This window comes from Passer montanus, unplaced genomic scaffold (genome assembly GCF_014805655.1).
Source record: "Passer montanus isolate IOZ18808 unplaced genomic scaffold, ASM1480565v1 scaffold43, whole genome shotgun sequence".
Classification (NCBI taxonomy): Eukaryota; Metazoa; Chordata; class Aves; order Passeriformes; family Passeridae; genus Passer; species Passer montanus.
Window position 1 is genome coordinate 5,158,896 of NW_024369151.1, and position 17,644 is coordinate 5,176,539.

At 52.7% G+C, this 17,644-nt stretch overlaps 3 protein-coding genes across 3 annotated transcripts in view; all 3 read left to right on the forward strand.

Annotated features, from left to right (window-relative positions):
• The window catches only part of LOC120507465 (collagen alpha-1(XXVII) chain-like), a 141,890-nt gene extending 136,772 nt beyond the window's left edge, over nt 1-5,118 (forward strand). Inside the window, exons 53-61 of the mRNA XM_039720181.1 lie at nt 666-701; nt 1,018-1,035; nt 1,410-1,445; nt 1,773-1,799; nt 2,014-2,079; nt 2,462-2,630; nt 2,783-2,892; nt 3,630-3,848; nt 4,344-5,118. Coding sequence (XP_039576115.1) covers nt 666-701; nt 1,018-1,035; nt 1,410-1,445; nt 1,773-1,799; nt 2,014-2,079; nt 2,462-2,630; nt 2,783-2,892; nt 3,630-3,848; nt 4,344-4,490 — 828 coding nt within the window. The 3' untranslated portion in view covers nt 4,491-5,118. The remainder of the gene's footprint in view (nt 1-665; nt 702-1,017; nt 1,036-1,409; nt 1,446-1,772; nt 1,800-2,013; nt 2,080-2,461; nt 2,631-2,782; nt 2,893-3,629; nt 3,849-4,343) is intronic.
• Nucleotides 5,119-7,791: 2,673 nt separating this feature from the next.
• Nucleotides 7,792-10,155, forward strand: LOC120507383 (alpha-1-acid glycoprotein 1-like). Its single transcript, XM_039719945.1, has 6 exons — nt 7,792-8,000; nt 8,638-8,780; nt 9,010-9,080; nt 9,359-9,463; nt 9,669-9,769; nt 9,941-10,155. Exons 1-6 carry the CDS (start codon nt 7,890-7,892, stop codon nt 9,992-9,994), a joined length of 585 nt encoding a protein of 194 aa, XP_039575879.1. The 5' UTR covers nt 7,792-7,889; the 3' UTR covers nt 9,995-10,155.
• An 842-nt stretch (nt 10,156-10,997) lies between these two features.
• LOC120507382 (alpha-1-acid glycoprotein-like) lies at nt 10,998-16,536 on the forward strand. Its single transcript, XM_039719944.1, has 6 exons — nt 10,998-11,223; nt 12,130-12,272; nt 12,850-12,923; nt 13,853-13,963; nt 14,900-15,003; nt 16,379-16,536. Exons 1-6 carry the CDS (start codon nt 11,119-11,121, stop codon nt 16,472-16,474), a joined length of 633 nt encoding a protein of 210 aa, XP_039575878.1. The 5' UTR covers nt 10,998-11,118; the 3' UTR covers nt 16,475-16,536.
• Nucleotides 16,537-17,644: the final 1,108 nt, after the last annotated feature.

The following is a 17,644-nucleotide window of genomic DNA, read 5'->3' on the forward strand; positions in this document are numbered from 1 at the left end:
CCTGTATTTTTCAGAAGTGTTTAAATGCATGACATCCAAGATGTTTGAGGCCAGCACAAGTAACCTCCAAATCCTGCTGTAATCAGGAAAACAAAATGGGTTTTAAGATCAGCAGCTTCACAAAGGCTCAGTCTCTGGCTGCAGACAATTTCTGGGAGATTATTAGCTGAGAAGTGGGGAGCAGCAATACAGAAGTCCAAGGTTTTCAATAGACTGGAAGACAATAATATTATTGCAGATTTCTGAAAGCCAGATTTTCCAAAGAACTTGGCCTGGGGCAGGGGGGAAAAAGTTTATTTAAATAAACTTTTTTTTAATGTATTAAACTGGGAACCACTTGATTTTGGGAAGTGTTGAAAATCCCTGCCTTCCCTAAAATGCCAAAGGCCCTGAACACAGATGAAAGATCAGGTCAGTGCTTTGTGAAAACACAAGCCTGGCACCACTCAGAGCTTGGTCCAGAGGCTGCAGAGATAAAAACCACTAAGACGAACTCAGACATTGCCAAATCAGCCAGTAATGGCATTTTTTGCTCTGGGATGGGGAGGCCATATGACAATCTGAGCTGGTGAGATAGAGATGAGTCCCTGCAAGGAGCTCCTGGGGGCAGGAGCCAGCAGGGCAGCTTGTGCTTGGTCAGTGACAGCCACCTCCTGTGCTTGCAGGGCCCCAAGGGAGACAAAGGCAGCCGTGGGGAGATGGTAAGTGCTGCTCCCACCCCTAAGAGTGACTCTGGACAGTCAGAGTCACTCTGGGCTCTGCTGTGACCTCAGGGTGCACCAGGCTCCCACCAGGGCACGACACTGCTTACAGATGTCTACACACATCCACACCACTCTGCTGGCAAAATTTCCATTTCCTGAGCCCAGCAACACTTCACCACGCTGTCCACAGCTGTGGTAGCTGCATGCAGCACCCAGCCCTGCCCTGGGGAACAGCACATGGGCGTGCAGGGAGATTTTGGGTCAGTAATGAGCATTTTCTGACAGCTTCTGCACTTTTTTTTTTCCCCTGCAGGGTCTTCAAGGTCCAAGGGTAAGTACCTGGATCTCTTTTTCTGACTGATATCTTGTATTGAAATAAAACAGTTGTTTTTAGCACGTGTAAAGCTGCAGGGTGGGTAATTGCACACGTGGAATGGGATGAGTACCTGGGGACATGGCATTAGTGACAACTGAGGAGGTGAAAAGGCTGGGAACAAGGGATGCAGCAGGGGTAGACCAGGTGTAGACAGATGTACCCAGAGCAGGGACAAAATGGGGCCACCCCCTGTCCTTTGAAAGTTGTGAGGGACAGGCTGCTGTGAGCTGCCAAACACCCAGCTGGGAACAGATTCCTGCTGGTAAAACCATGAGAAATGGAAATAAAACCTGGAGGTATTTCACTAACTGATGCCACTCTGTTTTTAGGGTCCCCCAGGCCCACGAGGACACCCTGGCCCTCCGGTATGTATCTGTGGGAAGAGTTCATGATTGAAACAAGCTGAAATGATTGCCTTGACACTCTCCAGAGGGACTGCTCCCTCACTGGAAATTATGGCTTAGCCCCATTCCTCATATGCAAAACCACGTGTGTGAATGGACCAGTGTTTCCTGTGCTTTGGCCCACACCATCCCCAAGGGTTTCACAGAGACAGCATTGTTGCCTCTCTCACTTCTCTGCACTGAGGGGCTCCACGGGAGCGGGGATGTCACAGGCCATGGCTGAATATCTGTGCCCCAGTGACTGACCAGCTCCCTGGCTGATGCCCCTTTTTTCCCTCTCATTTCCAGGGACCACCAGGAGTTCCAGCCTCATTTGTAAGTTGCCTTTCTCTGTATGTTTGTAATGATGATCTCAGGTCCTGCAGAGCCGAGGTGCTGCTGGACCATTGAGACACACTCAGGCCCAGCAGGAGATGCTCTGTTAGCAGAGCAGTGCTCGAGCTGCAGCCTTAGATTGAGAAGTGTTTTCTTGCATCAGGGCATGCTCAACTTCTAACAGTCTCAGTTTCCATCTTTTCACACCCACCAGCAGCAAGATGGCTTTGGGGCAGCTTTCCAGACCCTGATCGACTCCAACACCGCGCTCAAGAGAGAGGTACGAGGGCACTTTTTAACTCCCTGGTCTTTGTTTGAGCTGGAGACTGGGAATGGTCACATCAGTGCTGTGTGCAGAAGGTTGATACAAAGCCCTGATCTGTCACTGTTCTAGTGGAATATTTGGAATTTATGCACGCAAAGGTCCCGTTCTGTTGTGTCACTGATTTGTGAAGCTGCAGACCTCCTGACTTTGCCATTGTGACTTTGCCAGCATTTCAGCAATGTCCTGTTTGGGACAATGCAAGGCCTGTGGCTCACTGGCCCCAAGCCAGCACAGCCTGTCTTTGACCAGTGATTTTTCTCAAAATGATGTAGAAACCCTTGTGGTCACAGCTCTCGGTGCCCCCAAGGCACCCCTGACTTGCCTTTTTTCTCTCCAGGGTTACCAGCACCCAGACCTTCTCATGCTGGACCATGGAGGGGAGATCTTTAAGACTCTACACTACCTCAGCAACCTCATTCAGAGCATCAAAAGACCCCTGGGAACCAAGGAGAACCCTGCACGCATCTGCCGGGACCTCATGAACTGTGAACAGAAGATGACCGATGGTAGGGAGCCCCAAACCTGCATCCTCCTCCACAGGGCTGTTTCCATGGTCTCCTTCCCTGGGACCAGTCACCAAGAAACCAAAACTGTCCTTCTGTCATTCTCAGAAAAGGTGGAGTGTCCTTGTTAACCCCCAAATGCTGCATTTCCTCAGGTACCTACTGGATTGACCCAAACCTTGGCTGCTCCTCAGACACCATACAGGTCATCTGCAACTTCACCAACGGTGGCCAGACGTGTCTCAACCCTGTCACTGCCTCCAAGGTAGGCACAGCCCAGCCCCACAGCAGCATCCCCCACACTGCCAAATGCCAAATATTTACACAGCTTGTAAATTTACACAGCTTGTGTTGTCCCAGGACACTGGGCAGCGACCACAAGGACACAGCACACAGGCTGGGGGAGGATTACTGTAACACTCAGAACTGCTCTCAGGAGTTAAAAAAATACACCCAAGGCTCAAGACAAAGCCCTGTGTTCCAGTGATGTTTAATGAACCCATAGTCTTAACATGACCAGTAATTTCACAAACATGCTGCTCCCAAATCCTTTATTGACTTGTGTTTGGGTCACTCTTGCATTTTGTTTTCTGCCACCTGGGGAAGTGAGGTCAGCCTAAATACACAAGTCTCCAGTGAAGTTATTGCTATGGGATTTTTGTTGAGGAAGTACCTGTACTAAAAATACAAATAGCAATATCTGGGCTCGTTTGCAGATGGACTGGAACCTGCTTTGCAAGTGTATTGAGTTTGAAGTTTACATTCTTTTCCTCCTACTTAAGGACCTTCCAGTTTGTTCTGCAAAGCAAAGGACTTGCTGTGCCCCCACGAAAACTTTCCAAAATGACCTGGCATCTGGTCCTCATGCCCATATTGACATCAGACCCAGCTCTGGACAGGGGTGCAGAAGGAGGCAGAGGACAGGGACCCCCTTTGCTCCCCCAACCCTGCCCCCCTCAGCCCCTCTGCAGGGCACCCTGTGACCTCTCTGTCACCTTACAGCTGGACTTTGACATCGGGCGAGTCCAGATGAACTTCCTGCGGCTGCTGAGCTCGGAGGTGGTGCAGCACATCACCATCCACTGCCTGAACACCTCTGTGTGGCGGGAGGGCTCCTCCGAGGGCCCCTCGCAGAACGCCGTGCGCTTCAGGGCCTGGAACGGGCAGGTGTTTGAGGCCAGCGGGCAGCTCAGGCCAGAAGTGGCAGCTGATGAGTGCAAGGTATGTTGCTGTGAAAGAGACAAGTGGAGAGAAGTGCCAGAGCCACTCCGGGGCTCCAGTAGCACCTGTGCTGTTCATCCTACAAGGGAGAAGGTTTACCGCTAATTTTCCAGTTCAGGATGCTGTACAGCTCCTGTGAAGCAGATGGCCCTCAAATAGAAAGCAAAAAGTGAATTTCTGAAGTTGTTATGGATAGCAGCAGTTAAACTACAGAAGGGGTAATGGCTCCCCATGGATGGTGAGCCTGGCTCTTGTCTGGTGCCACACAGTCAGGAGACACAGGGCTGCATCCAGCTCACAGCACTAGGGGCTTGTCTTGCTGGTACCACTCAGTTTTCACCAGCCTGATAAAGGGCTCCCCAAAATGCTCTCTAAACCCACCCCAGCCCTGCTCAGCCCAAGGGACAGTCCCTGGTCTCACAGAGGGATTTTCAGGCTCACACCTCATGGAACACCCCTGGTTCACCAGCTTCCTCTCTGTCCCTCCCCACGCAGATCAAGGACGGGCGCTGGCACCGGACCCACTTTTCCTTCCGGACGCAGGACCCTCAGCAGCTGCCCATTGTCAGCATCCACAACCTGCCCCCCTCCGAGCCAGGACAGCAGTATCACCTCGAGGTTGGCCCTGTCTGCTTCCTCTGACCAAGCCATGGGACCCCCTGAGGCTCCAATCCCACGCTGGCCTGTCCTTTCAGGGGCTCTGCCCCTCTCTGCAGCAGGGACAGCTGGGCTGTGTCCTCTGGGCCAACTCTTGCTCCAGCCTTTGGCTCAAGGCCTCCAGGAACCCACGATCTACTGAACTCAGCCAGTCGTTGAAAGGAGGAGGAACAAGGACAAGGTGGGGGAAGCGGGCATCAGTCAGGATGTGAGCAGTGAAAAGGGATCAGGGGGCTGGGTGTTGTGGTCCCACACACAAAGCTTTTTCCACGACCAAAGAAAACATTGAGAGAAACCTCAAGCGACTTGCAGCGCGTGGGTTTTTTTGTTCTTTCCCCCCCCCCATCCACCCACCCACCCATTTTTGTCTGGTTCCTGAGTTACCAAATGTTCTTTCCATTGGAAAAAAAAAAAAAGTTATTAAAAAAATAGAGCTTCCCTCTCAGAGCTTGTTGCCTTCTGGACAGCCACGTGCTGCAGCAGGTCTCCCAGGCGGAGCTGCAAGTTGAATCTGGCTGCTCTGTGTACAGGAAGCATTTTGATGTGCAATATTAGAAGAAACAAAATATATATATTATATTATTTAAAGCAAAAAGAAAAAGGAAAAAAAAAAGAAAAAAAAAGCCAAGTTCCTCCTTCCATGAGTTTAATCAACACTCCCTCTCAAGGTGTGGTGTTGGAGTAGGGGAGAGTCATGAAGCAAAGAAGGGGGAATGGAAAGAGGAGAGGGGAAGAGATTGGTGCTAAAATAGAGAGAGGGAATGGGCTCATCTGATTTGTTTCTACCTCTCACTGTGAAATCTCTGGTGCTCTTAAAAAAGTGTGTTATTTTATATATATGACTTTATTTAAGGTTGTGAAGGTGCTACAATGTCTTGCCACAGACCCAAAAAAAACAGCCCCATAGAATCATCCCTCTGGGAAGAGAGGAGAGGATGTTCTACAGTTAAATCACAGAAACAGCCACCTTAAAAGGGATCCTTAAAAGTGGCCATGGGTGTCAATAACACAACTCACAGCACAGCCAACATCACTTACGGGATAATTTACAATCAAATTTGCTTTTTTTGGTTGTTTTGTTCATCAGCACTTCACTGCTTTGGGAGGGGAGTGAGGGACACAGCTCATCCAGGAGTGTTGAGCCTCAGAGAGCTCCTTTGGAGTTGGTTGAGTTGGGCTGTACTGAGTTGCCCACACGACCCCCTGGACTAAGCTCACGTTTAAACCCAGCTCTGCAACTCTTCCCTCGGCCCCTCTGTTGAGACTGACATGATGGTACCTTGTTTCAGAACCCAGCCGAGCTTGCAAGGGTTTTGTTCTGTTAAGTTTTGTAGAAATTTAGTCTCTGTATGTAAATTTGGAGGATTTTTTTTAAAGAGGATAATTATGGTAATCTTTAATTCTATATAAGGAATAATATTGATGTAATCAGAGCTGTACTGTATCAGAAACTCTTCAGTGCCTGTTTGGAGTTTTCATGTCTCATATGGACTATGGATTTTATTTTTTTGAGGGGAAAAAAATTATCTGTGAGTCTCTCTTTGTGTATTTTTTTTTTGTCACTACTGCCTGCTGGTTGGTTCCCAATCACCATCAGAAAAGGTTAACAGGATCTGTCCCTAATACCTCACCCTCCACGCAGCCCCTACCAGAAATACCTCATCCCCAGGCCAAAATCACCACCACCCATCACTCACTGCCTCCCTGCAACCCCCCATACTCCATTTCTCATCCCATGCCATTGGTTTTGTGTTTTCTCAAGGCTGCAGTTACCATTTGTTCTCTTTAAAACTTTTTTTCTCTCCTTTTCTTTTTCCTTTTTTTTTTTTTTTTACTTTAAATAAATATTTAAAACTGAGGCAATGGAACAGGACTGGAATGGTTTGTTGTTTTTTTCTTCATAAGAAGCTATGTGTGCAAGAGCTGCAGAAATACCCCATTGCCCAGGGGTTCCCCTGAGACAAATCCACAGCCCAAACCTTCCTATGATGCCAAATGCACAACAAGATTGGCACCCCCTTGGCTCCCAAGTGCTGTCCCTCATCCCTGTCCCCATCCTGCCACGGGGCTGGGGAGAAAGGTGGGGGGAAGAAAAAAAGGGAAGAGATGGGAGAAGGGAGAGAAAAGGGAAAGGGAAGAGAAGGGAGAAGGGAAGGGAAAAGGGAAAGGGAAGGGATGGAAGAAGGGAAGGAAAAGAAGGGAAAAGGGAGAGAAAAGAAAATAAAAAACAAAAGAGAAAAAAAGAGCAAAAAGAGGGGGCAAAAGGGGGGGAAAAGAAAAAAATGAAGAAAGAAAAAAGGGGAAAAAGGGGAAAAGGGGGGAAGGGGGGGAAGGAAAAAGTAAAAAGGGAAAAAAGGGGAAAACAAAAGAAAGAAGGGGAAAAGAAGGGGGAAAATAAGGGGGGAAAAGAATAGACGTAGGGTGAAATTGGGGTGGGGTGAAAGGAGGAGGAGGGAAAACTAAGGGAGAGAAAAGGGGAAAGATGAAGGCAGCAGCAGGGGGAGGGGGCAAAAAAAGAGGGCGGCAAATGGAAAGAAGGAAGCAAAAGGGAAAAAATCCTGGTTTTTTGGGGACAAAAAGCAGAGGAGCTGCCCGGGCCATGCCGGTTGCGACAGCGGGAGGGGCTGAGCCGTGTCTGCCCTGCCCCTTCCCGGCACCAAAGCCCGGCCGCGTCCCCCCAGCCACCGCTCCTGAGGCAGGGTGAAAGCAAATGTCTTTAATTAATTAACACCACACTTTAATTGCGATGCCAACATTAGAGGAGCTGAACGGCGCTGTTGAACAGGGAGGTGCTGCATTTAAAGAAGCTGTAATTTATAGGTTTTTTTAAAAGGTCTGAGCGCAGTGCGGTGATGAGCTCCCGGCCTCACAGCCGGGATCCCCCATGGACCACCCTGGCATCTCCCTCCCAAGAGCACAGGAGAACCCCTGTGCAAGCCCCAAGGGGAAAGAAACCAGGCGAGTGTGGAGCAAAGCTTTAGAGCTGCCAGCCAGCCATCCCCACGAGGGTTTCTTTGCCCCGGGGAGGAATGCCATGTCCTGCTGCCCTCGGTGTCCCCAAGGTCTCCAAACACACCTGAAGCTGCCGAGCACTCTGCCAGGCACCCACAAAATTAATTGCAGTTTCTGAGAACAAACGCCTGCACTGGGGAAACATTAGGCAGGGGGGAAGGGGGCTGTTTTCTGCTTTTGTGCTGGAGAAATCCAAGATTTTGCAAGTTGAATTTCCTCCACCTGCTGTTGCTTCATGCCTGAGCGAACAGCCCGGCAGCGGAACAGGGACGTTGGTGCCGGGGATGTCCAGCATTGCTGGCAGCCCTATATAAGGGACGGAGCTGAGCAGCAGCCTGGCACAGCTGGAGCATCCTCCTGGCCGGCCAGGAGATGTTGGCCACCCTCACCCTCCTGCTGGGGCTGCCCCTGGCCCTGGGCACCGAGCGCCCGAGCTGCGCCCCGCTCGTCCCGGTCACCTTCGACAGCAGCACCATCCCTCAGGTAAGCCCTGAGGCACCGGCCTCTCCTCTCCTCTCCTCCAGCACCCCCAGCCCTGTGGATACAGGAGGAGGCCATGGGAGAACCATCAGCAGCTCAGTGTTTATCTCACTGCCTGTCCATGCTTGTTTTCCTAAAAAAATTCCGGAGTGCTGCACAGGGAAGGGGTGAAGCCTTGCAGCTCTGCACCCATAATCTACGGCCAGGCACTTCTGGGGGTTCCTGCTTCCATCTCCTTGCCAGCCAGGCTGGGCAGCACCATCCCAATGCCTCACCACTCTATTTTAAGTCCTTCAAGTGGTGGTGGCTCAGGTCACGAGTCTCCATCAGCAAACTCTTCACTGCATAAACAGAATTTAATCCCTCGGGAGCTTTTAATGGGAGGAAAGCAATGACAGCCTGGCCTGGAGCAGGAGAAACACCATTGCAGAAAGAACTGGCCAGCCTGGGAGCTGGAGCAGTGCCTCAGCAGAAAGGGGACAAAACCCAGAGACCCTCCGCAGCCTGGATCCTGCCCAGGGCAGTCCCCCACGCCTGCTCCTGGCCGTGGGACACAGACACAAACTTTGCTTTACTCAGGGTGCCTGGGGCTGAACCTGGCACAGCCCCTCCAACTCCCCCACTCTGCTCCCCTCTGCAGCTCCTGGGACAGTGGTTCTACATCGCTGGTGCCTCCAGGTACCCCCCTCACCTGGCAGAGCTGAGAGCAGTGACATTTGAGGCTTTTTCCTTCTCTCCCGGCAGCCACGAGAACGAGCTCAACATCAGCGAAATCATAAGAATGTAAGGACAGGGGTTCATGCCCTGATCTGGCTCCCCCACCCCCAGGGGCATTTCCACCCTCTGGTGTCATCCTCTGGGCTCAGACACCCCACAGATTCGGGCTGGAGAGCAGCTGTGCCACATTTATTTATGTTAATAAATGAGCAGTCCTGCTCGTGTTCCAAATCCCTCAGGTTTGGTTGGGGCAAGCTTGGGGGTATTTGCTCCCTCTGACCTCTCTGCCCTACAGGAATGAGACGTGTGTGGTGAGGAACTCCAGCAGGACCCAGGTCTTCCAGCACAACTCCACCCTGGTGCACGGTAAAGCTCCACTGGGATGGGGAGGGATGGGGGGACACAGCCAGCCCTTGAACCCTGCTGCTTCTGCCCCCCAGTATGTGAGCCCCTGAGCCTTTTACACCTAAAATCGTGTCTGGAGGTGGAATTAAAAATTTTCTTCCACCACACAGTACATCTATGGCAGCACTGTGGGACCAGGGTGGTCCCCACTGGGATGAATCACAGGGAAGAAAGGTGATGAGCCTCAGCGTGGGTGGGTCCTCACCAGTGGGGAAATCTCATTCTCTGTTACCTTCCAGTTGGTGAGGACGGGGTGATTTCCGTGGCCAGACTGATCCAAAGTGACAAAGACCTGCTGGTCCTGAACCACATCAACATTGACTTCCCAAATCTGAGTCTCTCAGGTGAGCAGGTGCTTCCCCAGGGACAACAGGGGCATGGACATCTCCAGTCCTCACAAGCAGGGCAAAAAGCCCCTTTTCCCCTGCTGCAGAGAGGGGAAAGATGGGGACGGGCAGTGAGCTCCCCATGTGCACTACAGGGATCACCCAGGAGCAAAGCAACCCTAAAACTCCATTTCCTTCCCTCCCTTCTCCATTTCTCTGGCAGCACGGACACCCAACGTGAGCAAGGAGCACATGGAGGAGTTCAAAGCCCACCTGCAGTGCCTGGGTTTCACTGAGGAGGAAGTGTTCTACGCTTCCCCAGAGGTACAAACCCCTCCCTGGGTGGATGAGCCCCAGGCCAGCTTCTGTTCCCAGCTGGGATGGGGCTCTGGGGGGAATGTGAGTTGAGTCCCCCAGCACAGCTCCCCCACCCCAGCCATTCCTGGTGGTTCTGGGGTGAGGGAGCCCCCAGAGCTGATCTCCTCTCTCCCCCAGCATGCCTGTCCCCTGCCTGGGGGTGAAGACAATGCAGATCCTCACCTGGGGTAACCCCCATGGACTGGGCCAGCTGCTCCATCCTCATCCTCCTCCAGGCTCAGCACAGCCTCAGAACCTCTTATCCTGTCCATGTTTTGGTTTTTCATCCTGCACTAAACACCCAGTTCCACTGTTCTCAACTGGGCCCAAAATAAACTGCTGCATTTCACCCACTCTGCCTACTCCATCTTCTCTGGGACACCCTCCTGCCTGCCCTGCCCCTGGTGCTGCATCTCCAAACCCACCCAGAGATGTGAAACACTCCAGACAAAACCCAACCAGGGCCAAGCGTGGCAGTGGGCACAGAGGCACATCCCTCATGCCAGCTCTGTGGTGGCAGGGGACCCTCCCAGCATCAGGACATTGGGACATGAGCACCCACCCCTCAGGGTGACACACAAACCCCCTCAAGTCTCCCCCACCATAACACTGTCAGCACCTGAACATCCCCACCCTGGATTTTCAAGCCAAATCCCACAAGGCTCCATCTACACCACAGGCTTGTGCAGGGCAGGGTGACAGGAGGTGACACTGCACCTTCCCCCAGTGTCTGTGAGGAGGGCAAAGGGGAGGGGATGGGGAAAACCATCACCCAGAGCCAGAGCAAAGCATTCAGCGAGGCTCTGCTGCCAGACAGGAAAGGGCACCCAAAATGCCAGGGACACAAGACTGGCCTGTCTGACACCACAGGGACAGCAGCAGGACAGGGGGGCCAGGGAGCTGCACAGGGGATGTGCCCAACAGGACAGGGCTGACCTCTGAGGCCGGTTTTGGCAAGGACAGCAAAAGCACCTTCTCTTCCAAGCCTCCTTGGGCTTTGCCTGAGATTGGGGAGCGGGATCTGCATCCAAACCAGCACCAGGAGGGCTGCACATCAGCACAGCAAGAGGTGACTACAGGAGCTGCTCACAGGGGAAAAAATGGGCAGATTTAGGACAGATTGCAGTTTTAAATGCAGTGACTGCATCACCAGCAGCAGCCACACCCGAGGCCAGTGCCAAGCACGTGGCTCATCCCCGGGCATCGCCCCCAGAAGGTTGCGACACAGGCGCGGATCGGGGCACATCCTGTCCCCTCCCGGCAGCCGTGTCCGTGTGTCCGTCTGTCTGCGCAGGACGGTGCCCACGGGCTCAGCCATGGGCTCGGCCGGGCTCGTGGCCGTGCTGGGGCTGGCCGCGCTGCTCCCCGCGGGCGCGGAGCCCTGCGCAGCGCAGCGCCCCGACAGCTCCGCGGCCGCCCAGGTAGGACAGCGTCCCCCTGACCCTGTGAGATTTTCTGATGTTTATGTTCTCGTAACGAACTTCCTCACACTTTACGTAAATAACTTATTGTTTCGCATTCTTTTATGGAGGAGGGGAAATGTGATGGAGTGTTGGTCGGTCCGGTGTCATTGGAGAGGTGGCACTGTCACCCTCCAATCCACTGCCACTTTTGGAAATCTATTTTCTGACTCTAACTTTATGAACTGCCCCTGTTTACCCGAGAACAGCAGCGTGTTGGCGGTGTTTTTCCGTGTCTCGGGTGGCAGGAGACAGCGGGCTCGGGCTGTCCCCGCCGCCGTCGGTCTTGGAAATCTATTTTCTGACTCTAACACTTATGAACTGCCCCTGTTTACCCGAGAACAGCAGCGTGTTGGCGGTGTTTTTCCGTGTCTCGGGTGGCAGGAGACAGCGGGCTCGGGCTGTCCCCGCCGCCGTCGGCTCGGGGGGCTCCGCTGGGCCCCGGGAAGGGCAGAGCTCCCCCGTGTCCCCTCTGCTCCCCCGGCACAGCCGCCGAGGTGCTGCCGGTGAGACACCTGCGGCACACGGGAAAGGTTTGCTGTGCAAACCAGCCGGAATTACCCCGTTTTCTCTCGGGCTCGCAGCAGTGACCTCGAAACAAGGCTGGGTATTTTTGGGTGCAAATCCCCCACGACAAAGCCGGGCTGACCTGTCCCTGCCACCACAGCCGGTGCCAGCACCCTTCCCAACCCCCATGCCCAGCTATTTTTTTCCCCCCACTTCATTTGCAAACATTTCACCTTGTCGCTGCCAACGCAAGAGCCCCAGCAGAACACCAGAGAACTAGCAGCACTATCAATTTGGTAGAAATCTCCGGGTTTGTCCGGCAAACCGGAGCTGTCACCACCTGTCCCTGTGTCCCCACAGCTGCCGGGGACGTGGCTGTACGTGGCAGGGGCTGCCCAGTTCCCCCAGCACCGCGTGGAGATGCTGCTCATCGACCATGCCTTCCTGCGCTTGGAGCCGGGTGCCAGCGGGCAGCAGCTGCTCATCAGCCACTACGTGGCCGTGTAAGATGGAATCTCTGTGCCCCCAACCCAGCCCCTCCCTGCTACAGCCCTAAAACCCTCCAGCACGAGATGCGAGCACGGCTCCAGAGTGGTTTCTCCAAAAGGAGTCTCTCCTGCCTGCTCTGTGCACCCTCTCCCCCATCCCCTTTATTTGCTCATTTATTTCAACAGAATGCAGGCTTAAATTTTGCAGGGCACAGAGGTCTCACAGGCACCAAGCCCTGCAGGCAAGGAGAAAACCTTTCCAGGGGAGGAGACCTTTCCAGGAGCTCCTGTGCCATGGCACCACAAGCTGTTTCCCCCACAGGGTCAGAATTTCAGGGGATGAATTTTTCTGTGCAGCACTTTGAGGTTTCAGTTCTTTCAGGGTGGAAAACGTCTGACCACCAAGGGGTGGGTGGGCAGTGGCAGGGCTGAGACCACGAGCAGCCACTGGAGGTCAGGCGAAGAAAGGCACGAGACAAACGCCTTGATTTTAACAGAGATAAATTAACCCTGAGGAGGAGCGGGCAGGTGCAGGGTGGGGCTTTGCTGGCCCTTCCAGACAGCGGCATCACCCCTTCCCCTCTCCCTGCAGGGGGGACCAGTGTTTCACCAACAACCTGACCTACCTGGAAGTCGCTGCCGGTAACGCCACGCTGGTGAAGCACGGTGAGCAGCACAGATGGGGTTAAACCCAGCGCAGGGTTTCACAGGACTGAGACACACAGAGGGCCCGTGCCCCTGATTTACATTATCTGATACATTTCATTCCACAGTCTCTGGCCGTTTGAAGCCTCGGTGGGCTCCAAACAGGTCCCAAATCCCGGGGGCACCCAGGTTATTCCTGCTCCAGGAATACAACCTGCCCAGGTTATTCCTGCTCCAGGAATACAACCTGCCCAGGTTATTCCTGCTCCAGGAATACAACCTGCCCAGGTTGTACCCTGGGCACCCCAGGGGTCACAGCCCCACCAAACCCACAGAGCCAGCCTGCTCCCATCCCTGCAGGAGAGCACCCTCCTGCTTGTGAGGGCATTCCACAATCCCTTGGGGAACGAGGGAACACTCAGGGCAGGTTTCAGTGAATTAATGAACTCGCTCTGAGTTCCTCCTCCTTGCTGAGGAAGTGGGGTGAGCCAGTCTGGGGTGGGAACTGCAGGACACAGCTTGCACTGACCCCTCATACCCTGAGTCCCAGCACATCCCAGCAGCAGCACAGGAGCTGGGGCACTTGGGCTCTTTCACACCAAGCCCAATTTCAAAGAAATACAATTTACTGAATTCCTCCTCCTTGCTGAGGAAGTGGGGTGAGCCAGTCTGGGGTGGGAACTGCAGGACACAGCTTGCACTGACCCCTCATACCCTGAGTCCCAGCACATCCCAGCAGCAGCACAGGAGCTGGGGCACTTGGGCTCTTTCACACCAAGCCCAATTTCAAAGAAATACAATTTACACAAACCAAGAGCCAATAAAGTCACCCTATTTCAGGATATTTTTCCTCACCTGCTATTGAAGGTTGAATCCCAGGGACTACTGACATTGCCACACCTGCTGCTGCAGCACTGCAAATCTGAGTTATTGTGTCTGTTCTCTCCAAGCCAAGACCCAGCAGACTGAGGGGATGCTGATGAACGTGAGCTCTGAAAACCTTTTACTCATCCAGTACCAAATGCAGAGGGAAAGGACGTATTTGGGGCAGTATCTCTACGGTATGAAACTCCCTCCTAAAGCAATTCAAAGCTATCACGGCACAACCACCCACCCACCCAAAGTTATCAGCTAAAGCCATACAGCAGCTTGGTTTCACCAACAGTCAGTGACTTCCCTGAGACCAGCACTCCAGGGGTCATGGGATTTGCAAACCCCATTAAACCCCACATCTCTTGGCAGAGCAGGAAAAGCAAGTTAAAGACCAAACCCACTTACAGCGTAAATATTCAAACAACAGGAAGCAAATACCATACAGCAGCTTGGTTTCACCAACAGTGAAACCATGACTCCAGGGGTCATGGGATTTGCAAACCCCATTAAACCCCACATCTCTTGGCAGAGCAGGAAAAGCAAGTTAAAGACCAAACCCACTTACAGCGTAAATATTCAAACAACAGGAAGCAAATACAGGTCAGCACCAATATCATTGTAAAAATCTCAAAATTTTCAAGCCAACCGTGATGTTTTCAGAACTTACCTCCCAGGCAGAGCACATGGCTTTGCAGTGCTAAAGCTGGTCAGATTTAACCACAAACCCATAAAGCAGCAGTTTTGACCCTGATAAGGCTCCCCATCATCTTGCCAGGCTGCAAAGCAGTTGCTGAAGAGATTTTGAAGACACATATAGAAAGCAGCCTCCATACTCTGCCTTGGTGCCTCCTGACACCTCAGGAGTATCAAACCACCCTGCAACCCCTTTAAGCGCAGAGGAGCTGAGGTGTTTGGGAGAGGTTAAAAGGGGTTAAAAGTTAAAAATGAGGTTAACAGTGATGCCCAGGGTTGGTTTTGTTCAGGTGTGCTCACTGTGGGGGTGAGAGACCCCCACACAGACCACATCCACTGGTGGGGAAGGGGGGCAGCAAGGACAGGGACACAGAGGGCTGTGCTGAGGCCACCAGTCCACATCTAACACCTGACAACTGCTCCTCCTGCAGCCAGGAACCTGAGCATAAGCACGGCAGAGCGGGAGGAATTCGAGCAGCACGCGGCGTGCCTGGGGCTGGGGGCAGAGCAGATCGTGTATGCGCCGTGGAGAACGGTACCGAGCACCCCGGGCCACCAAAGCCACCCCGGGCTCCAGGCAGGGCTGCAAGAGCCAGGCTGCGCCTCCAGCTGCAAACTGGGCTCTTGGAAATACAATTGTAAGGTGTTGGGAATTATTTAGAGGGTTAAATAATCACAGGCGTGCTTCAGGTGAGGTTTAAAATAGCACCCCTAAAGCAAATGCCTGCACCTGAGCATCTCCCCAGGGAGCCCTGGTGACAGCCTGCTGACCCTGCCAGGGGGAACTGGGCAAGGGATTTTTGCCCTCAAGTTACTGATTTTGCCTTAAAACCCCTGGTTCTGCTCCCTAGCAAAGACCAGGTGTCACAGAAGCTGCAAAAAGAGCAGGAAGCCCCAGGGATTTTTTTCCTTCAGGTTTTCCACCAAAACATTTAACCAGGTCCAGTGGTCACCTCTGCCACCTGATTTAAGACATTTTATCCTACAAGTGACCCAGATCCTGAGTCAGCTTGACAGAGGCTCCTGTTTGCAAAGTGAAGGTGGAAAACATCTTACCTTGGCTGCTCTGTCCTGGTCACCTGCTCATCCACATCAGCAGGCTCTGAGTTTTCAGGGGTGCTCAAAACCCCACTCCAAGCCCCCAGGATGGATCCAGCATTGTCCCCAACACTTCTCCAGCCTCAAGAGGCTGCTTTTAAAACTGCCCCACAGGTTGAGGGGAATGTAGGACAGAGGCAGAGGGGGAAACCCTGGGAATGGGGCTGCACCTGGGGCAGGTCTCCTCTCCCATTTAGCAATTGAGCAGCACCTGGGAGGCAGAGCCCAGCTCCTCTACATTGACTGCATGCAGCTGTGGACTGGGAGGGTTGCAGTCTCTGGATCACATTTAAATTTGGGCAAAATGAGGGGAATTAATCAGGACTGTCCATGCCTACAAGTTCTGGTATAATTGGGGTTGGAGTTACTGGCGAAAGTAACCCACTGCACCTGAGTAAAGAACCAACTAAACAAACACAGAAAACATTTTGGGGCCCTTTGGGGCTGGAGGAGGTGGATGTGAGCAGAGCACAGGAGCAGACTCACAAAGCCCCTGCCAGCTGCAGGCATTAACAGAACTTAACCTCTGCTGAGTGCCTGAGCAGCACAAGCTTTCTGTTTCCCCCAAAATCCGAGTTCCCCCTTTCCTTCAGAGCACACATCACCCAGCTTTGCCCCAAAAACCTTTTCCTCTTTCCAGCACAGGCATGGAAAATGGCAGCAGCAGGTGCTGAGTGCCTGGGCAAGCACAGGGAAGCCCTCTTAGACATAACCATCTAAAAGAGGAGAGGAAAATCTTATTTCTTGAGTACATTCTCTGATGTTGGCACCTTGGCAGATTCCCTTACCCTGTTTTTGGTTTTTTTTGACAGGAGGTGTGTCGAGTGAAAGCAGCTGAAGGCAGCAACAGCCCCCAGCCAGAGCCCGTGGCTGCAGCCACAGCATCCCCTGCTGCAGGCACTCCCTGACCTGGCACTGCAGGGAACTGACCCCACACAGGCAATAAATGTTTTCTTCAAATTAGATACAATTTGGTGCCAAATTGTTTGAGAGCAGAGGGTTCTGAAGATTTTCAAAAAGAAAGCAAATACCCAATTCACCTTGTGTGTCATCCAGCTAGGAGTTGGGGGAGTCAGCCTGGAGCAGTGAGGTTGGAAAAGTGCTCTGCCAAAAAGCAGCGCTGCAGGGCAGCAGTAAGAGAGACCAGCCAGGAGAGGGCAATCATTAACTGTTTTAAATAAGCAAACCGAGCATTTCAGGAGTAACTGGAATATAGAGAAGGCTGAAACTTATCTGGAACTGTGCAGCCCGAGGAAAAGGGGGCTTAGCTAAAAGGGACCACCCAGTTCCCCTGACAGCAGCTTGGCTCCCAGGTGGGACAGATGTTCCTGCCCAAATCCTCTGGACCAGGTGAGTGCTCCCTGATAATGTCCATCCACAGCTTGCTTTGCACCCGTGTGTGACACTGAGAAATTATCCTCCTGCCAGAGGGAAGGGGTGCTAACCCAGCCCAGCCTGCATTTTTAGTTTTCAGAGAAAACATCACAATTTCTCACTTCTCAGCAAGCTCAGCACCCTGGAGAGGAGAAGTGCCAAGGATGACATTGCTCTCTATGCCTCCAGTACAGCCCTGCCCTCGTCAGGCCCCTCACACACCCTTATCCCACCCCAAAGGGGGTCAGCACCATCACTGCCATTGTAAAAGTGGGTGAGTGTAATGAGAGACTGCTGCTGCATGTCTGGAGAGTAATTCAGTCTCAGCTCGTAATTAAGCACTGAAAATATCTCTCTTCCTTAAAAAGGAAGAAAATGAGAGAAGCTGCAGCAAGCTCTGTGACTCCCTCTGGAGCTCCAGGGTGCTCTGTCTCTGTCCAGCTGCCCTTACCAGGCAGAATTTCAGTGTTAAGCCTTCGGAGTGACAGCTCTAGCAGAAATGAATTTTACAAAATCATTAAGAATCAGAATCATTAAGGTTGGAGAAGACCTCCAAGGTCACATCCAACCCCCAAGACCAATCCCCACCTTCTCAACCAGAGCACCAATCCAGCCATTCCTTGGACACTTTCCAGGGATGGGGACTCCACCACCTCCCTGGGCAGCCCCTTCCAGTGCTTGACAAATCTTTCAGTGAAGAGATT

Coding starts and splice junctions, on each gene's coding strand:
- LOC120507383 (XM_039719945.1), top strand. CDS start 7,890: ATGTTGGCCACCCTCACCCTCCTGCTGGGGCTGCCCCTGGCCCTGGGC. Junction 8,001..8,637: donor ACAGCAGCACCATCCCTCAG/GTAAGCCCTGAG, acceptor TCCCCTCTGCAG/CTCCTGGGACAGTGGTTCTA. Junction 9,770..9,940: donor TGTTCTACGCTTCCCCAGAG/GTACAAACCCCT, acceptor TCTCTCCCCCAG/CATGCCTGTCCCCTGCCTGG.
- LOC120507382 (XM_039719944.1), top strand. CDS start 11,119: ATGGGCTCGGCCGGGCTCGTGGCCGTGCTGGGGCTGGCCGCGCTGCTC. Junction 13,964..14,899: donor TTTGGGGCAGTATCTCTACG/GTATGAAACTCC, acceptor CTCCTCCTGCAG/CCAGGAACCTGAGCATAAGC. Junction 15,004..16,378: donor TGTATGCGCCGTGGAGAACG/GTACCGAGCACC, acceptor TTTTTTTGACAG/GAGGTGTGTCGAGTGAAAGC.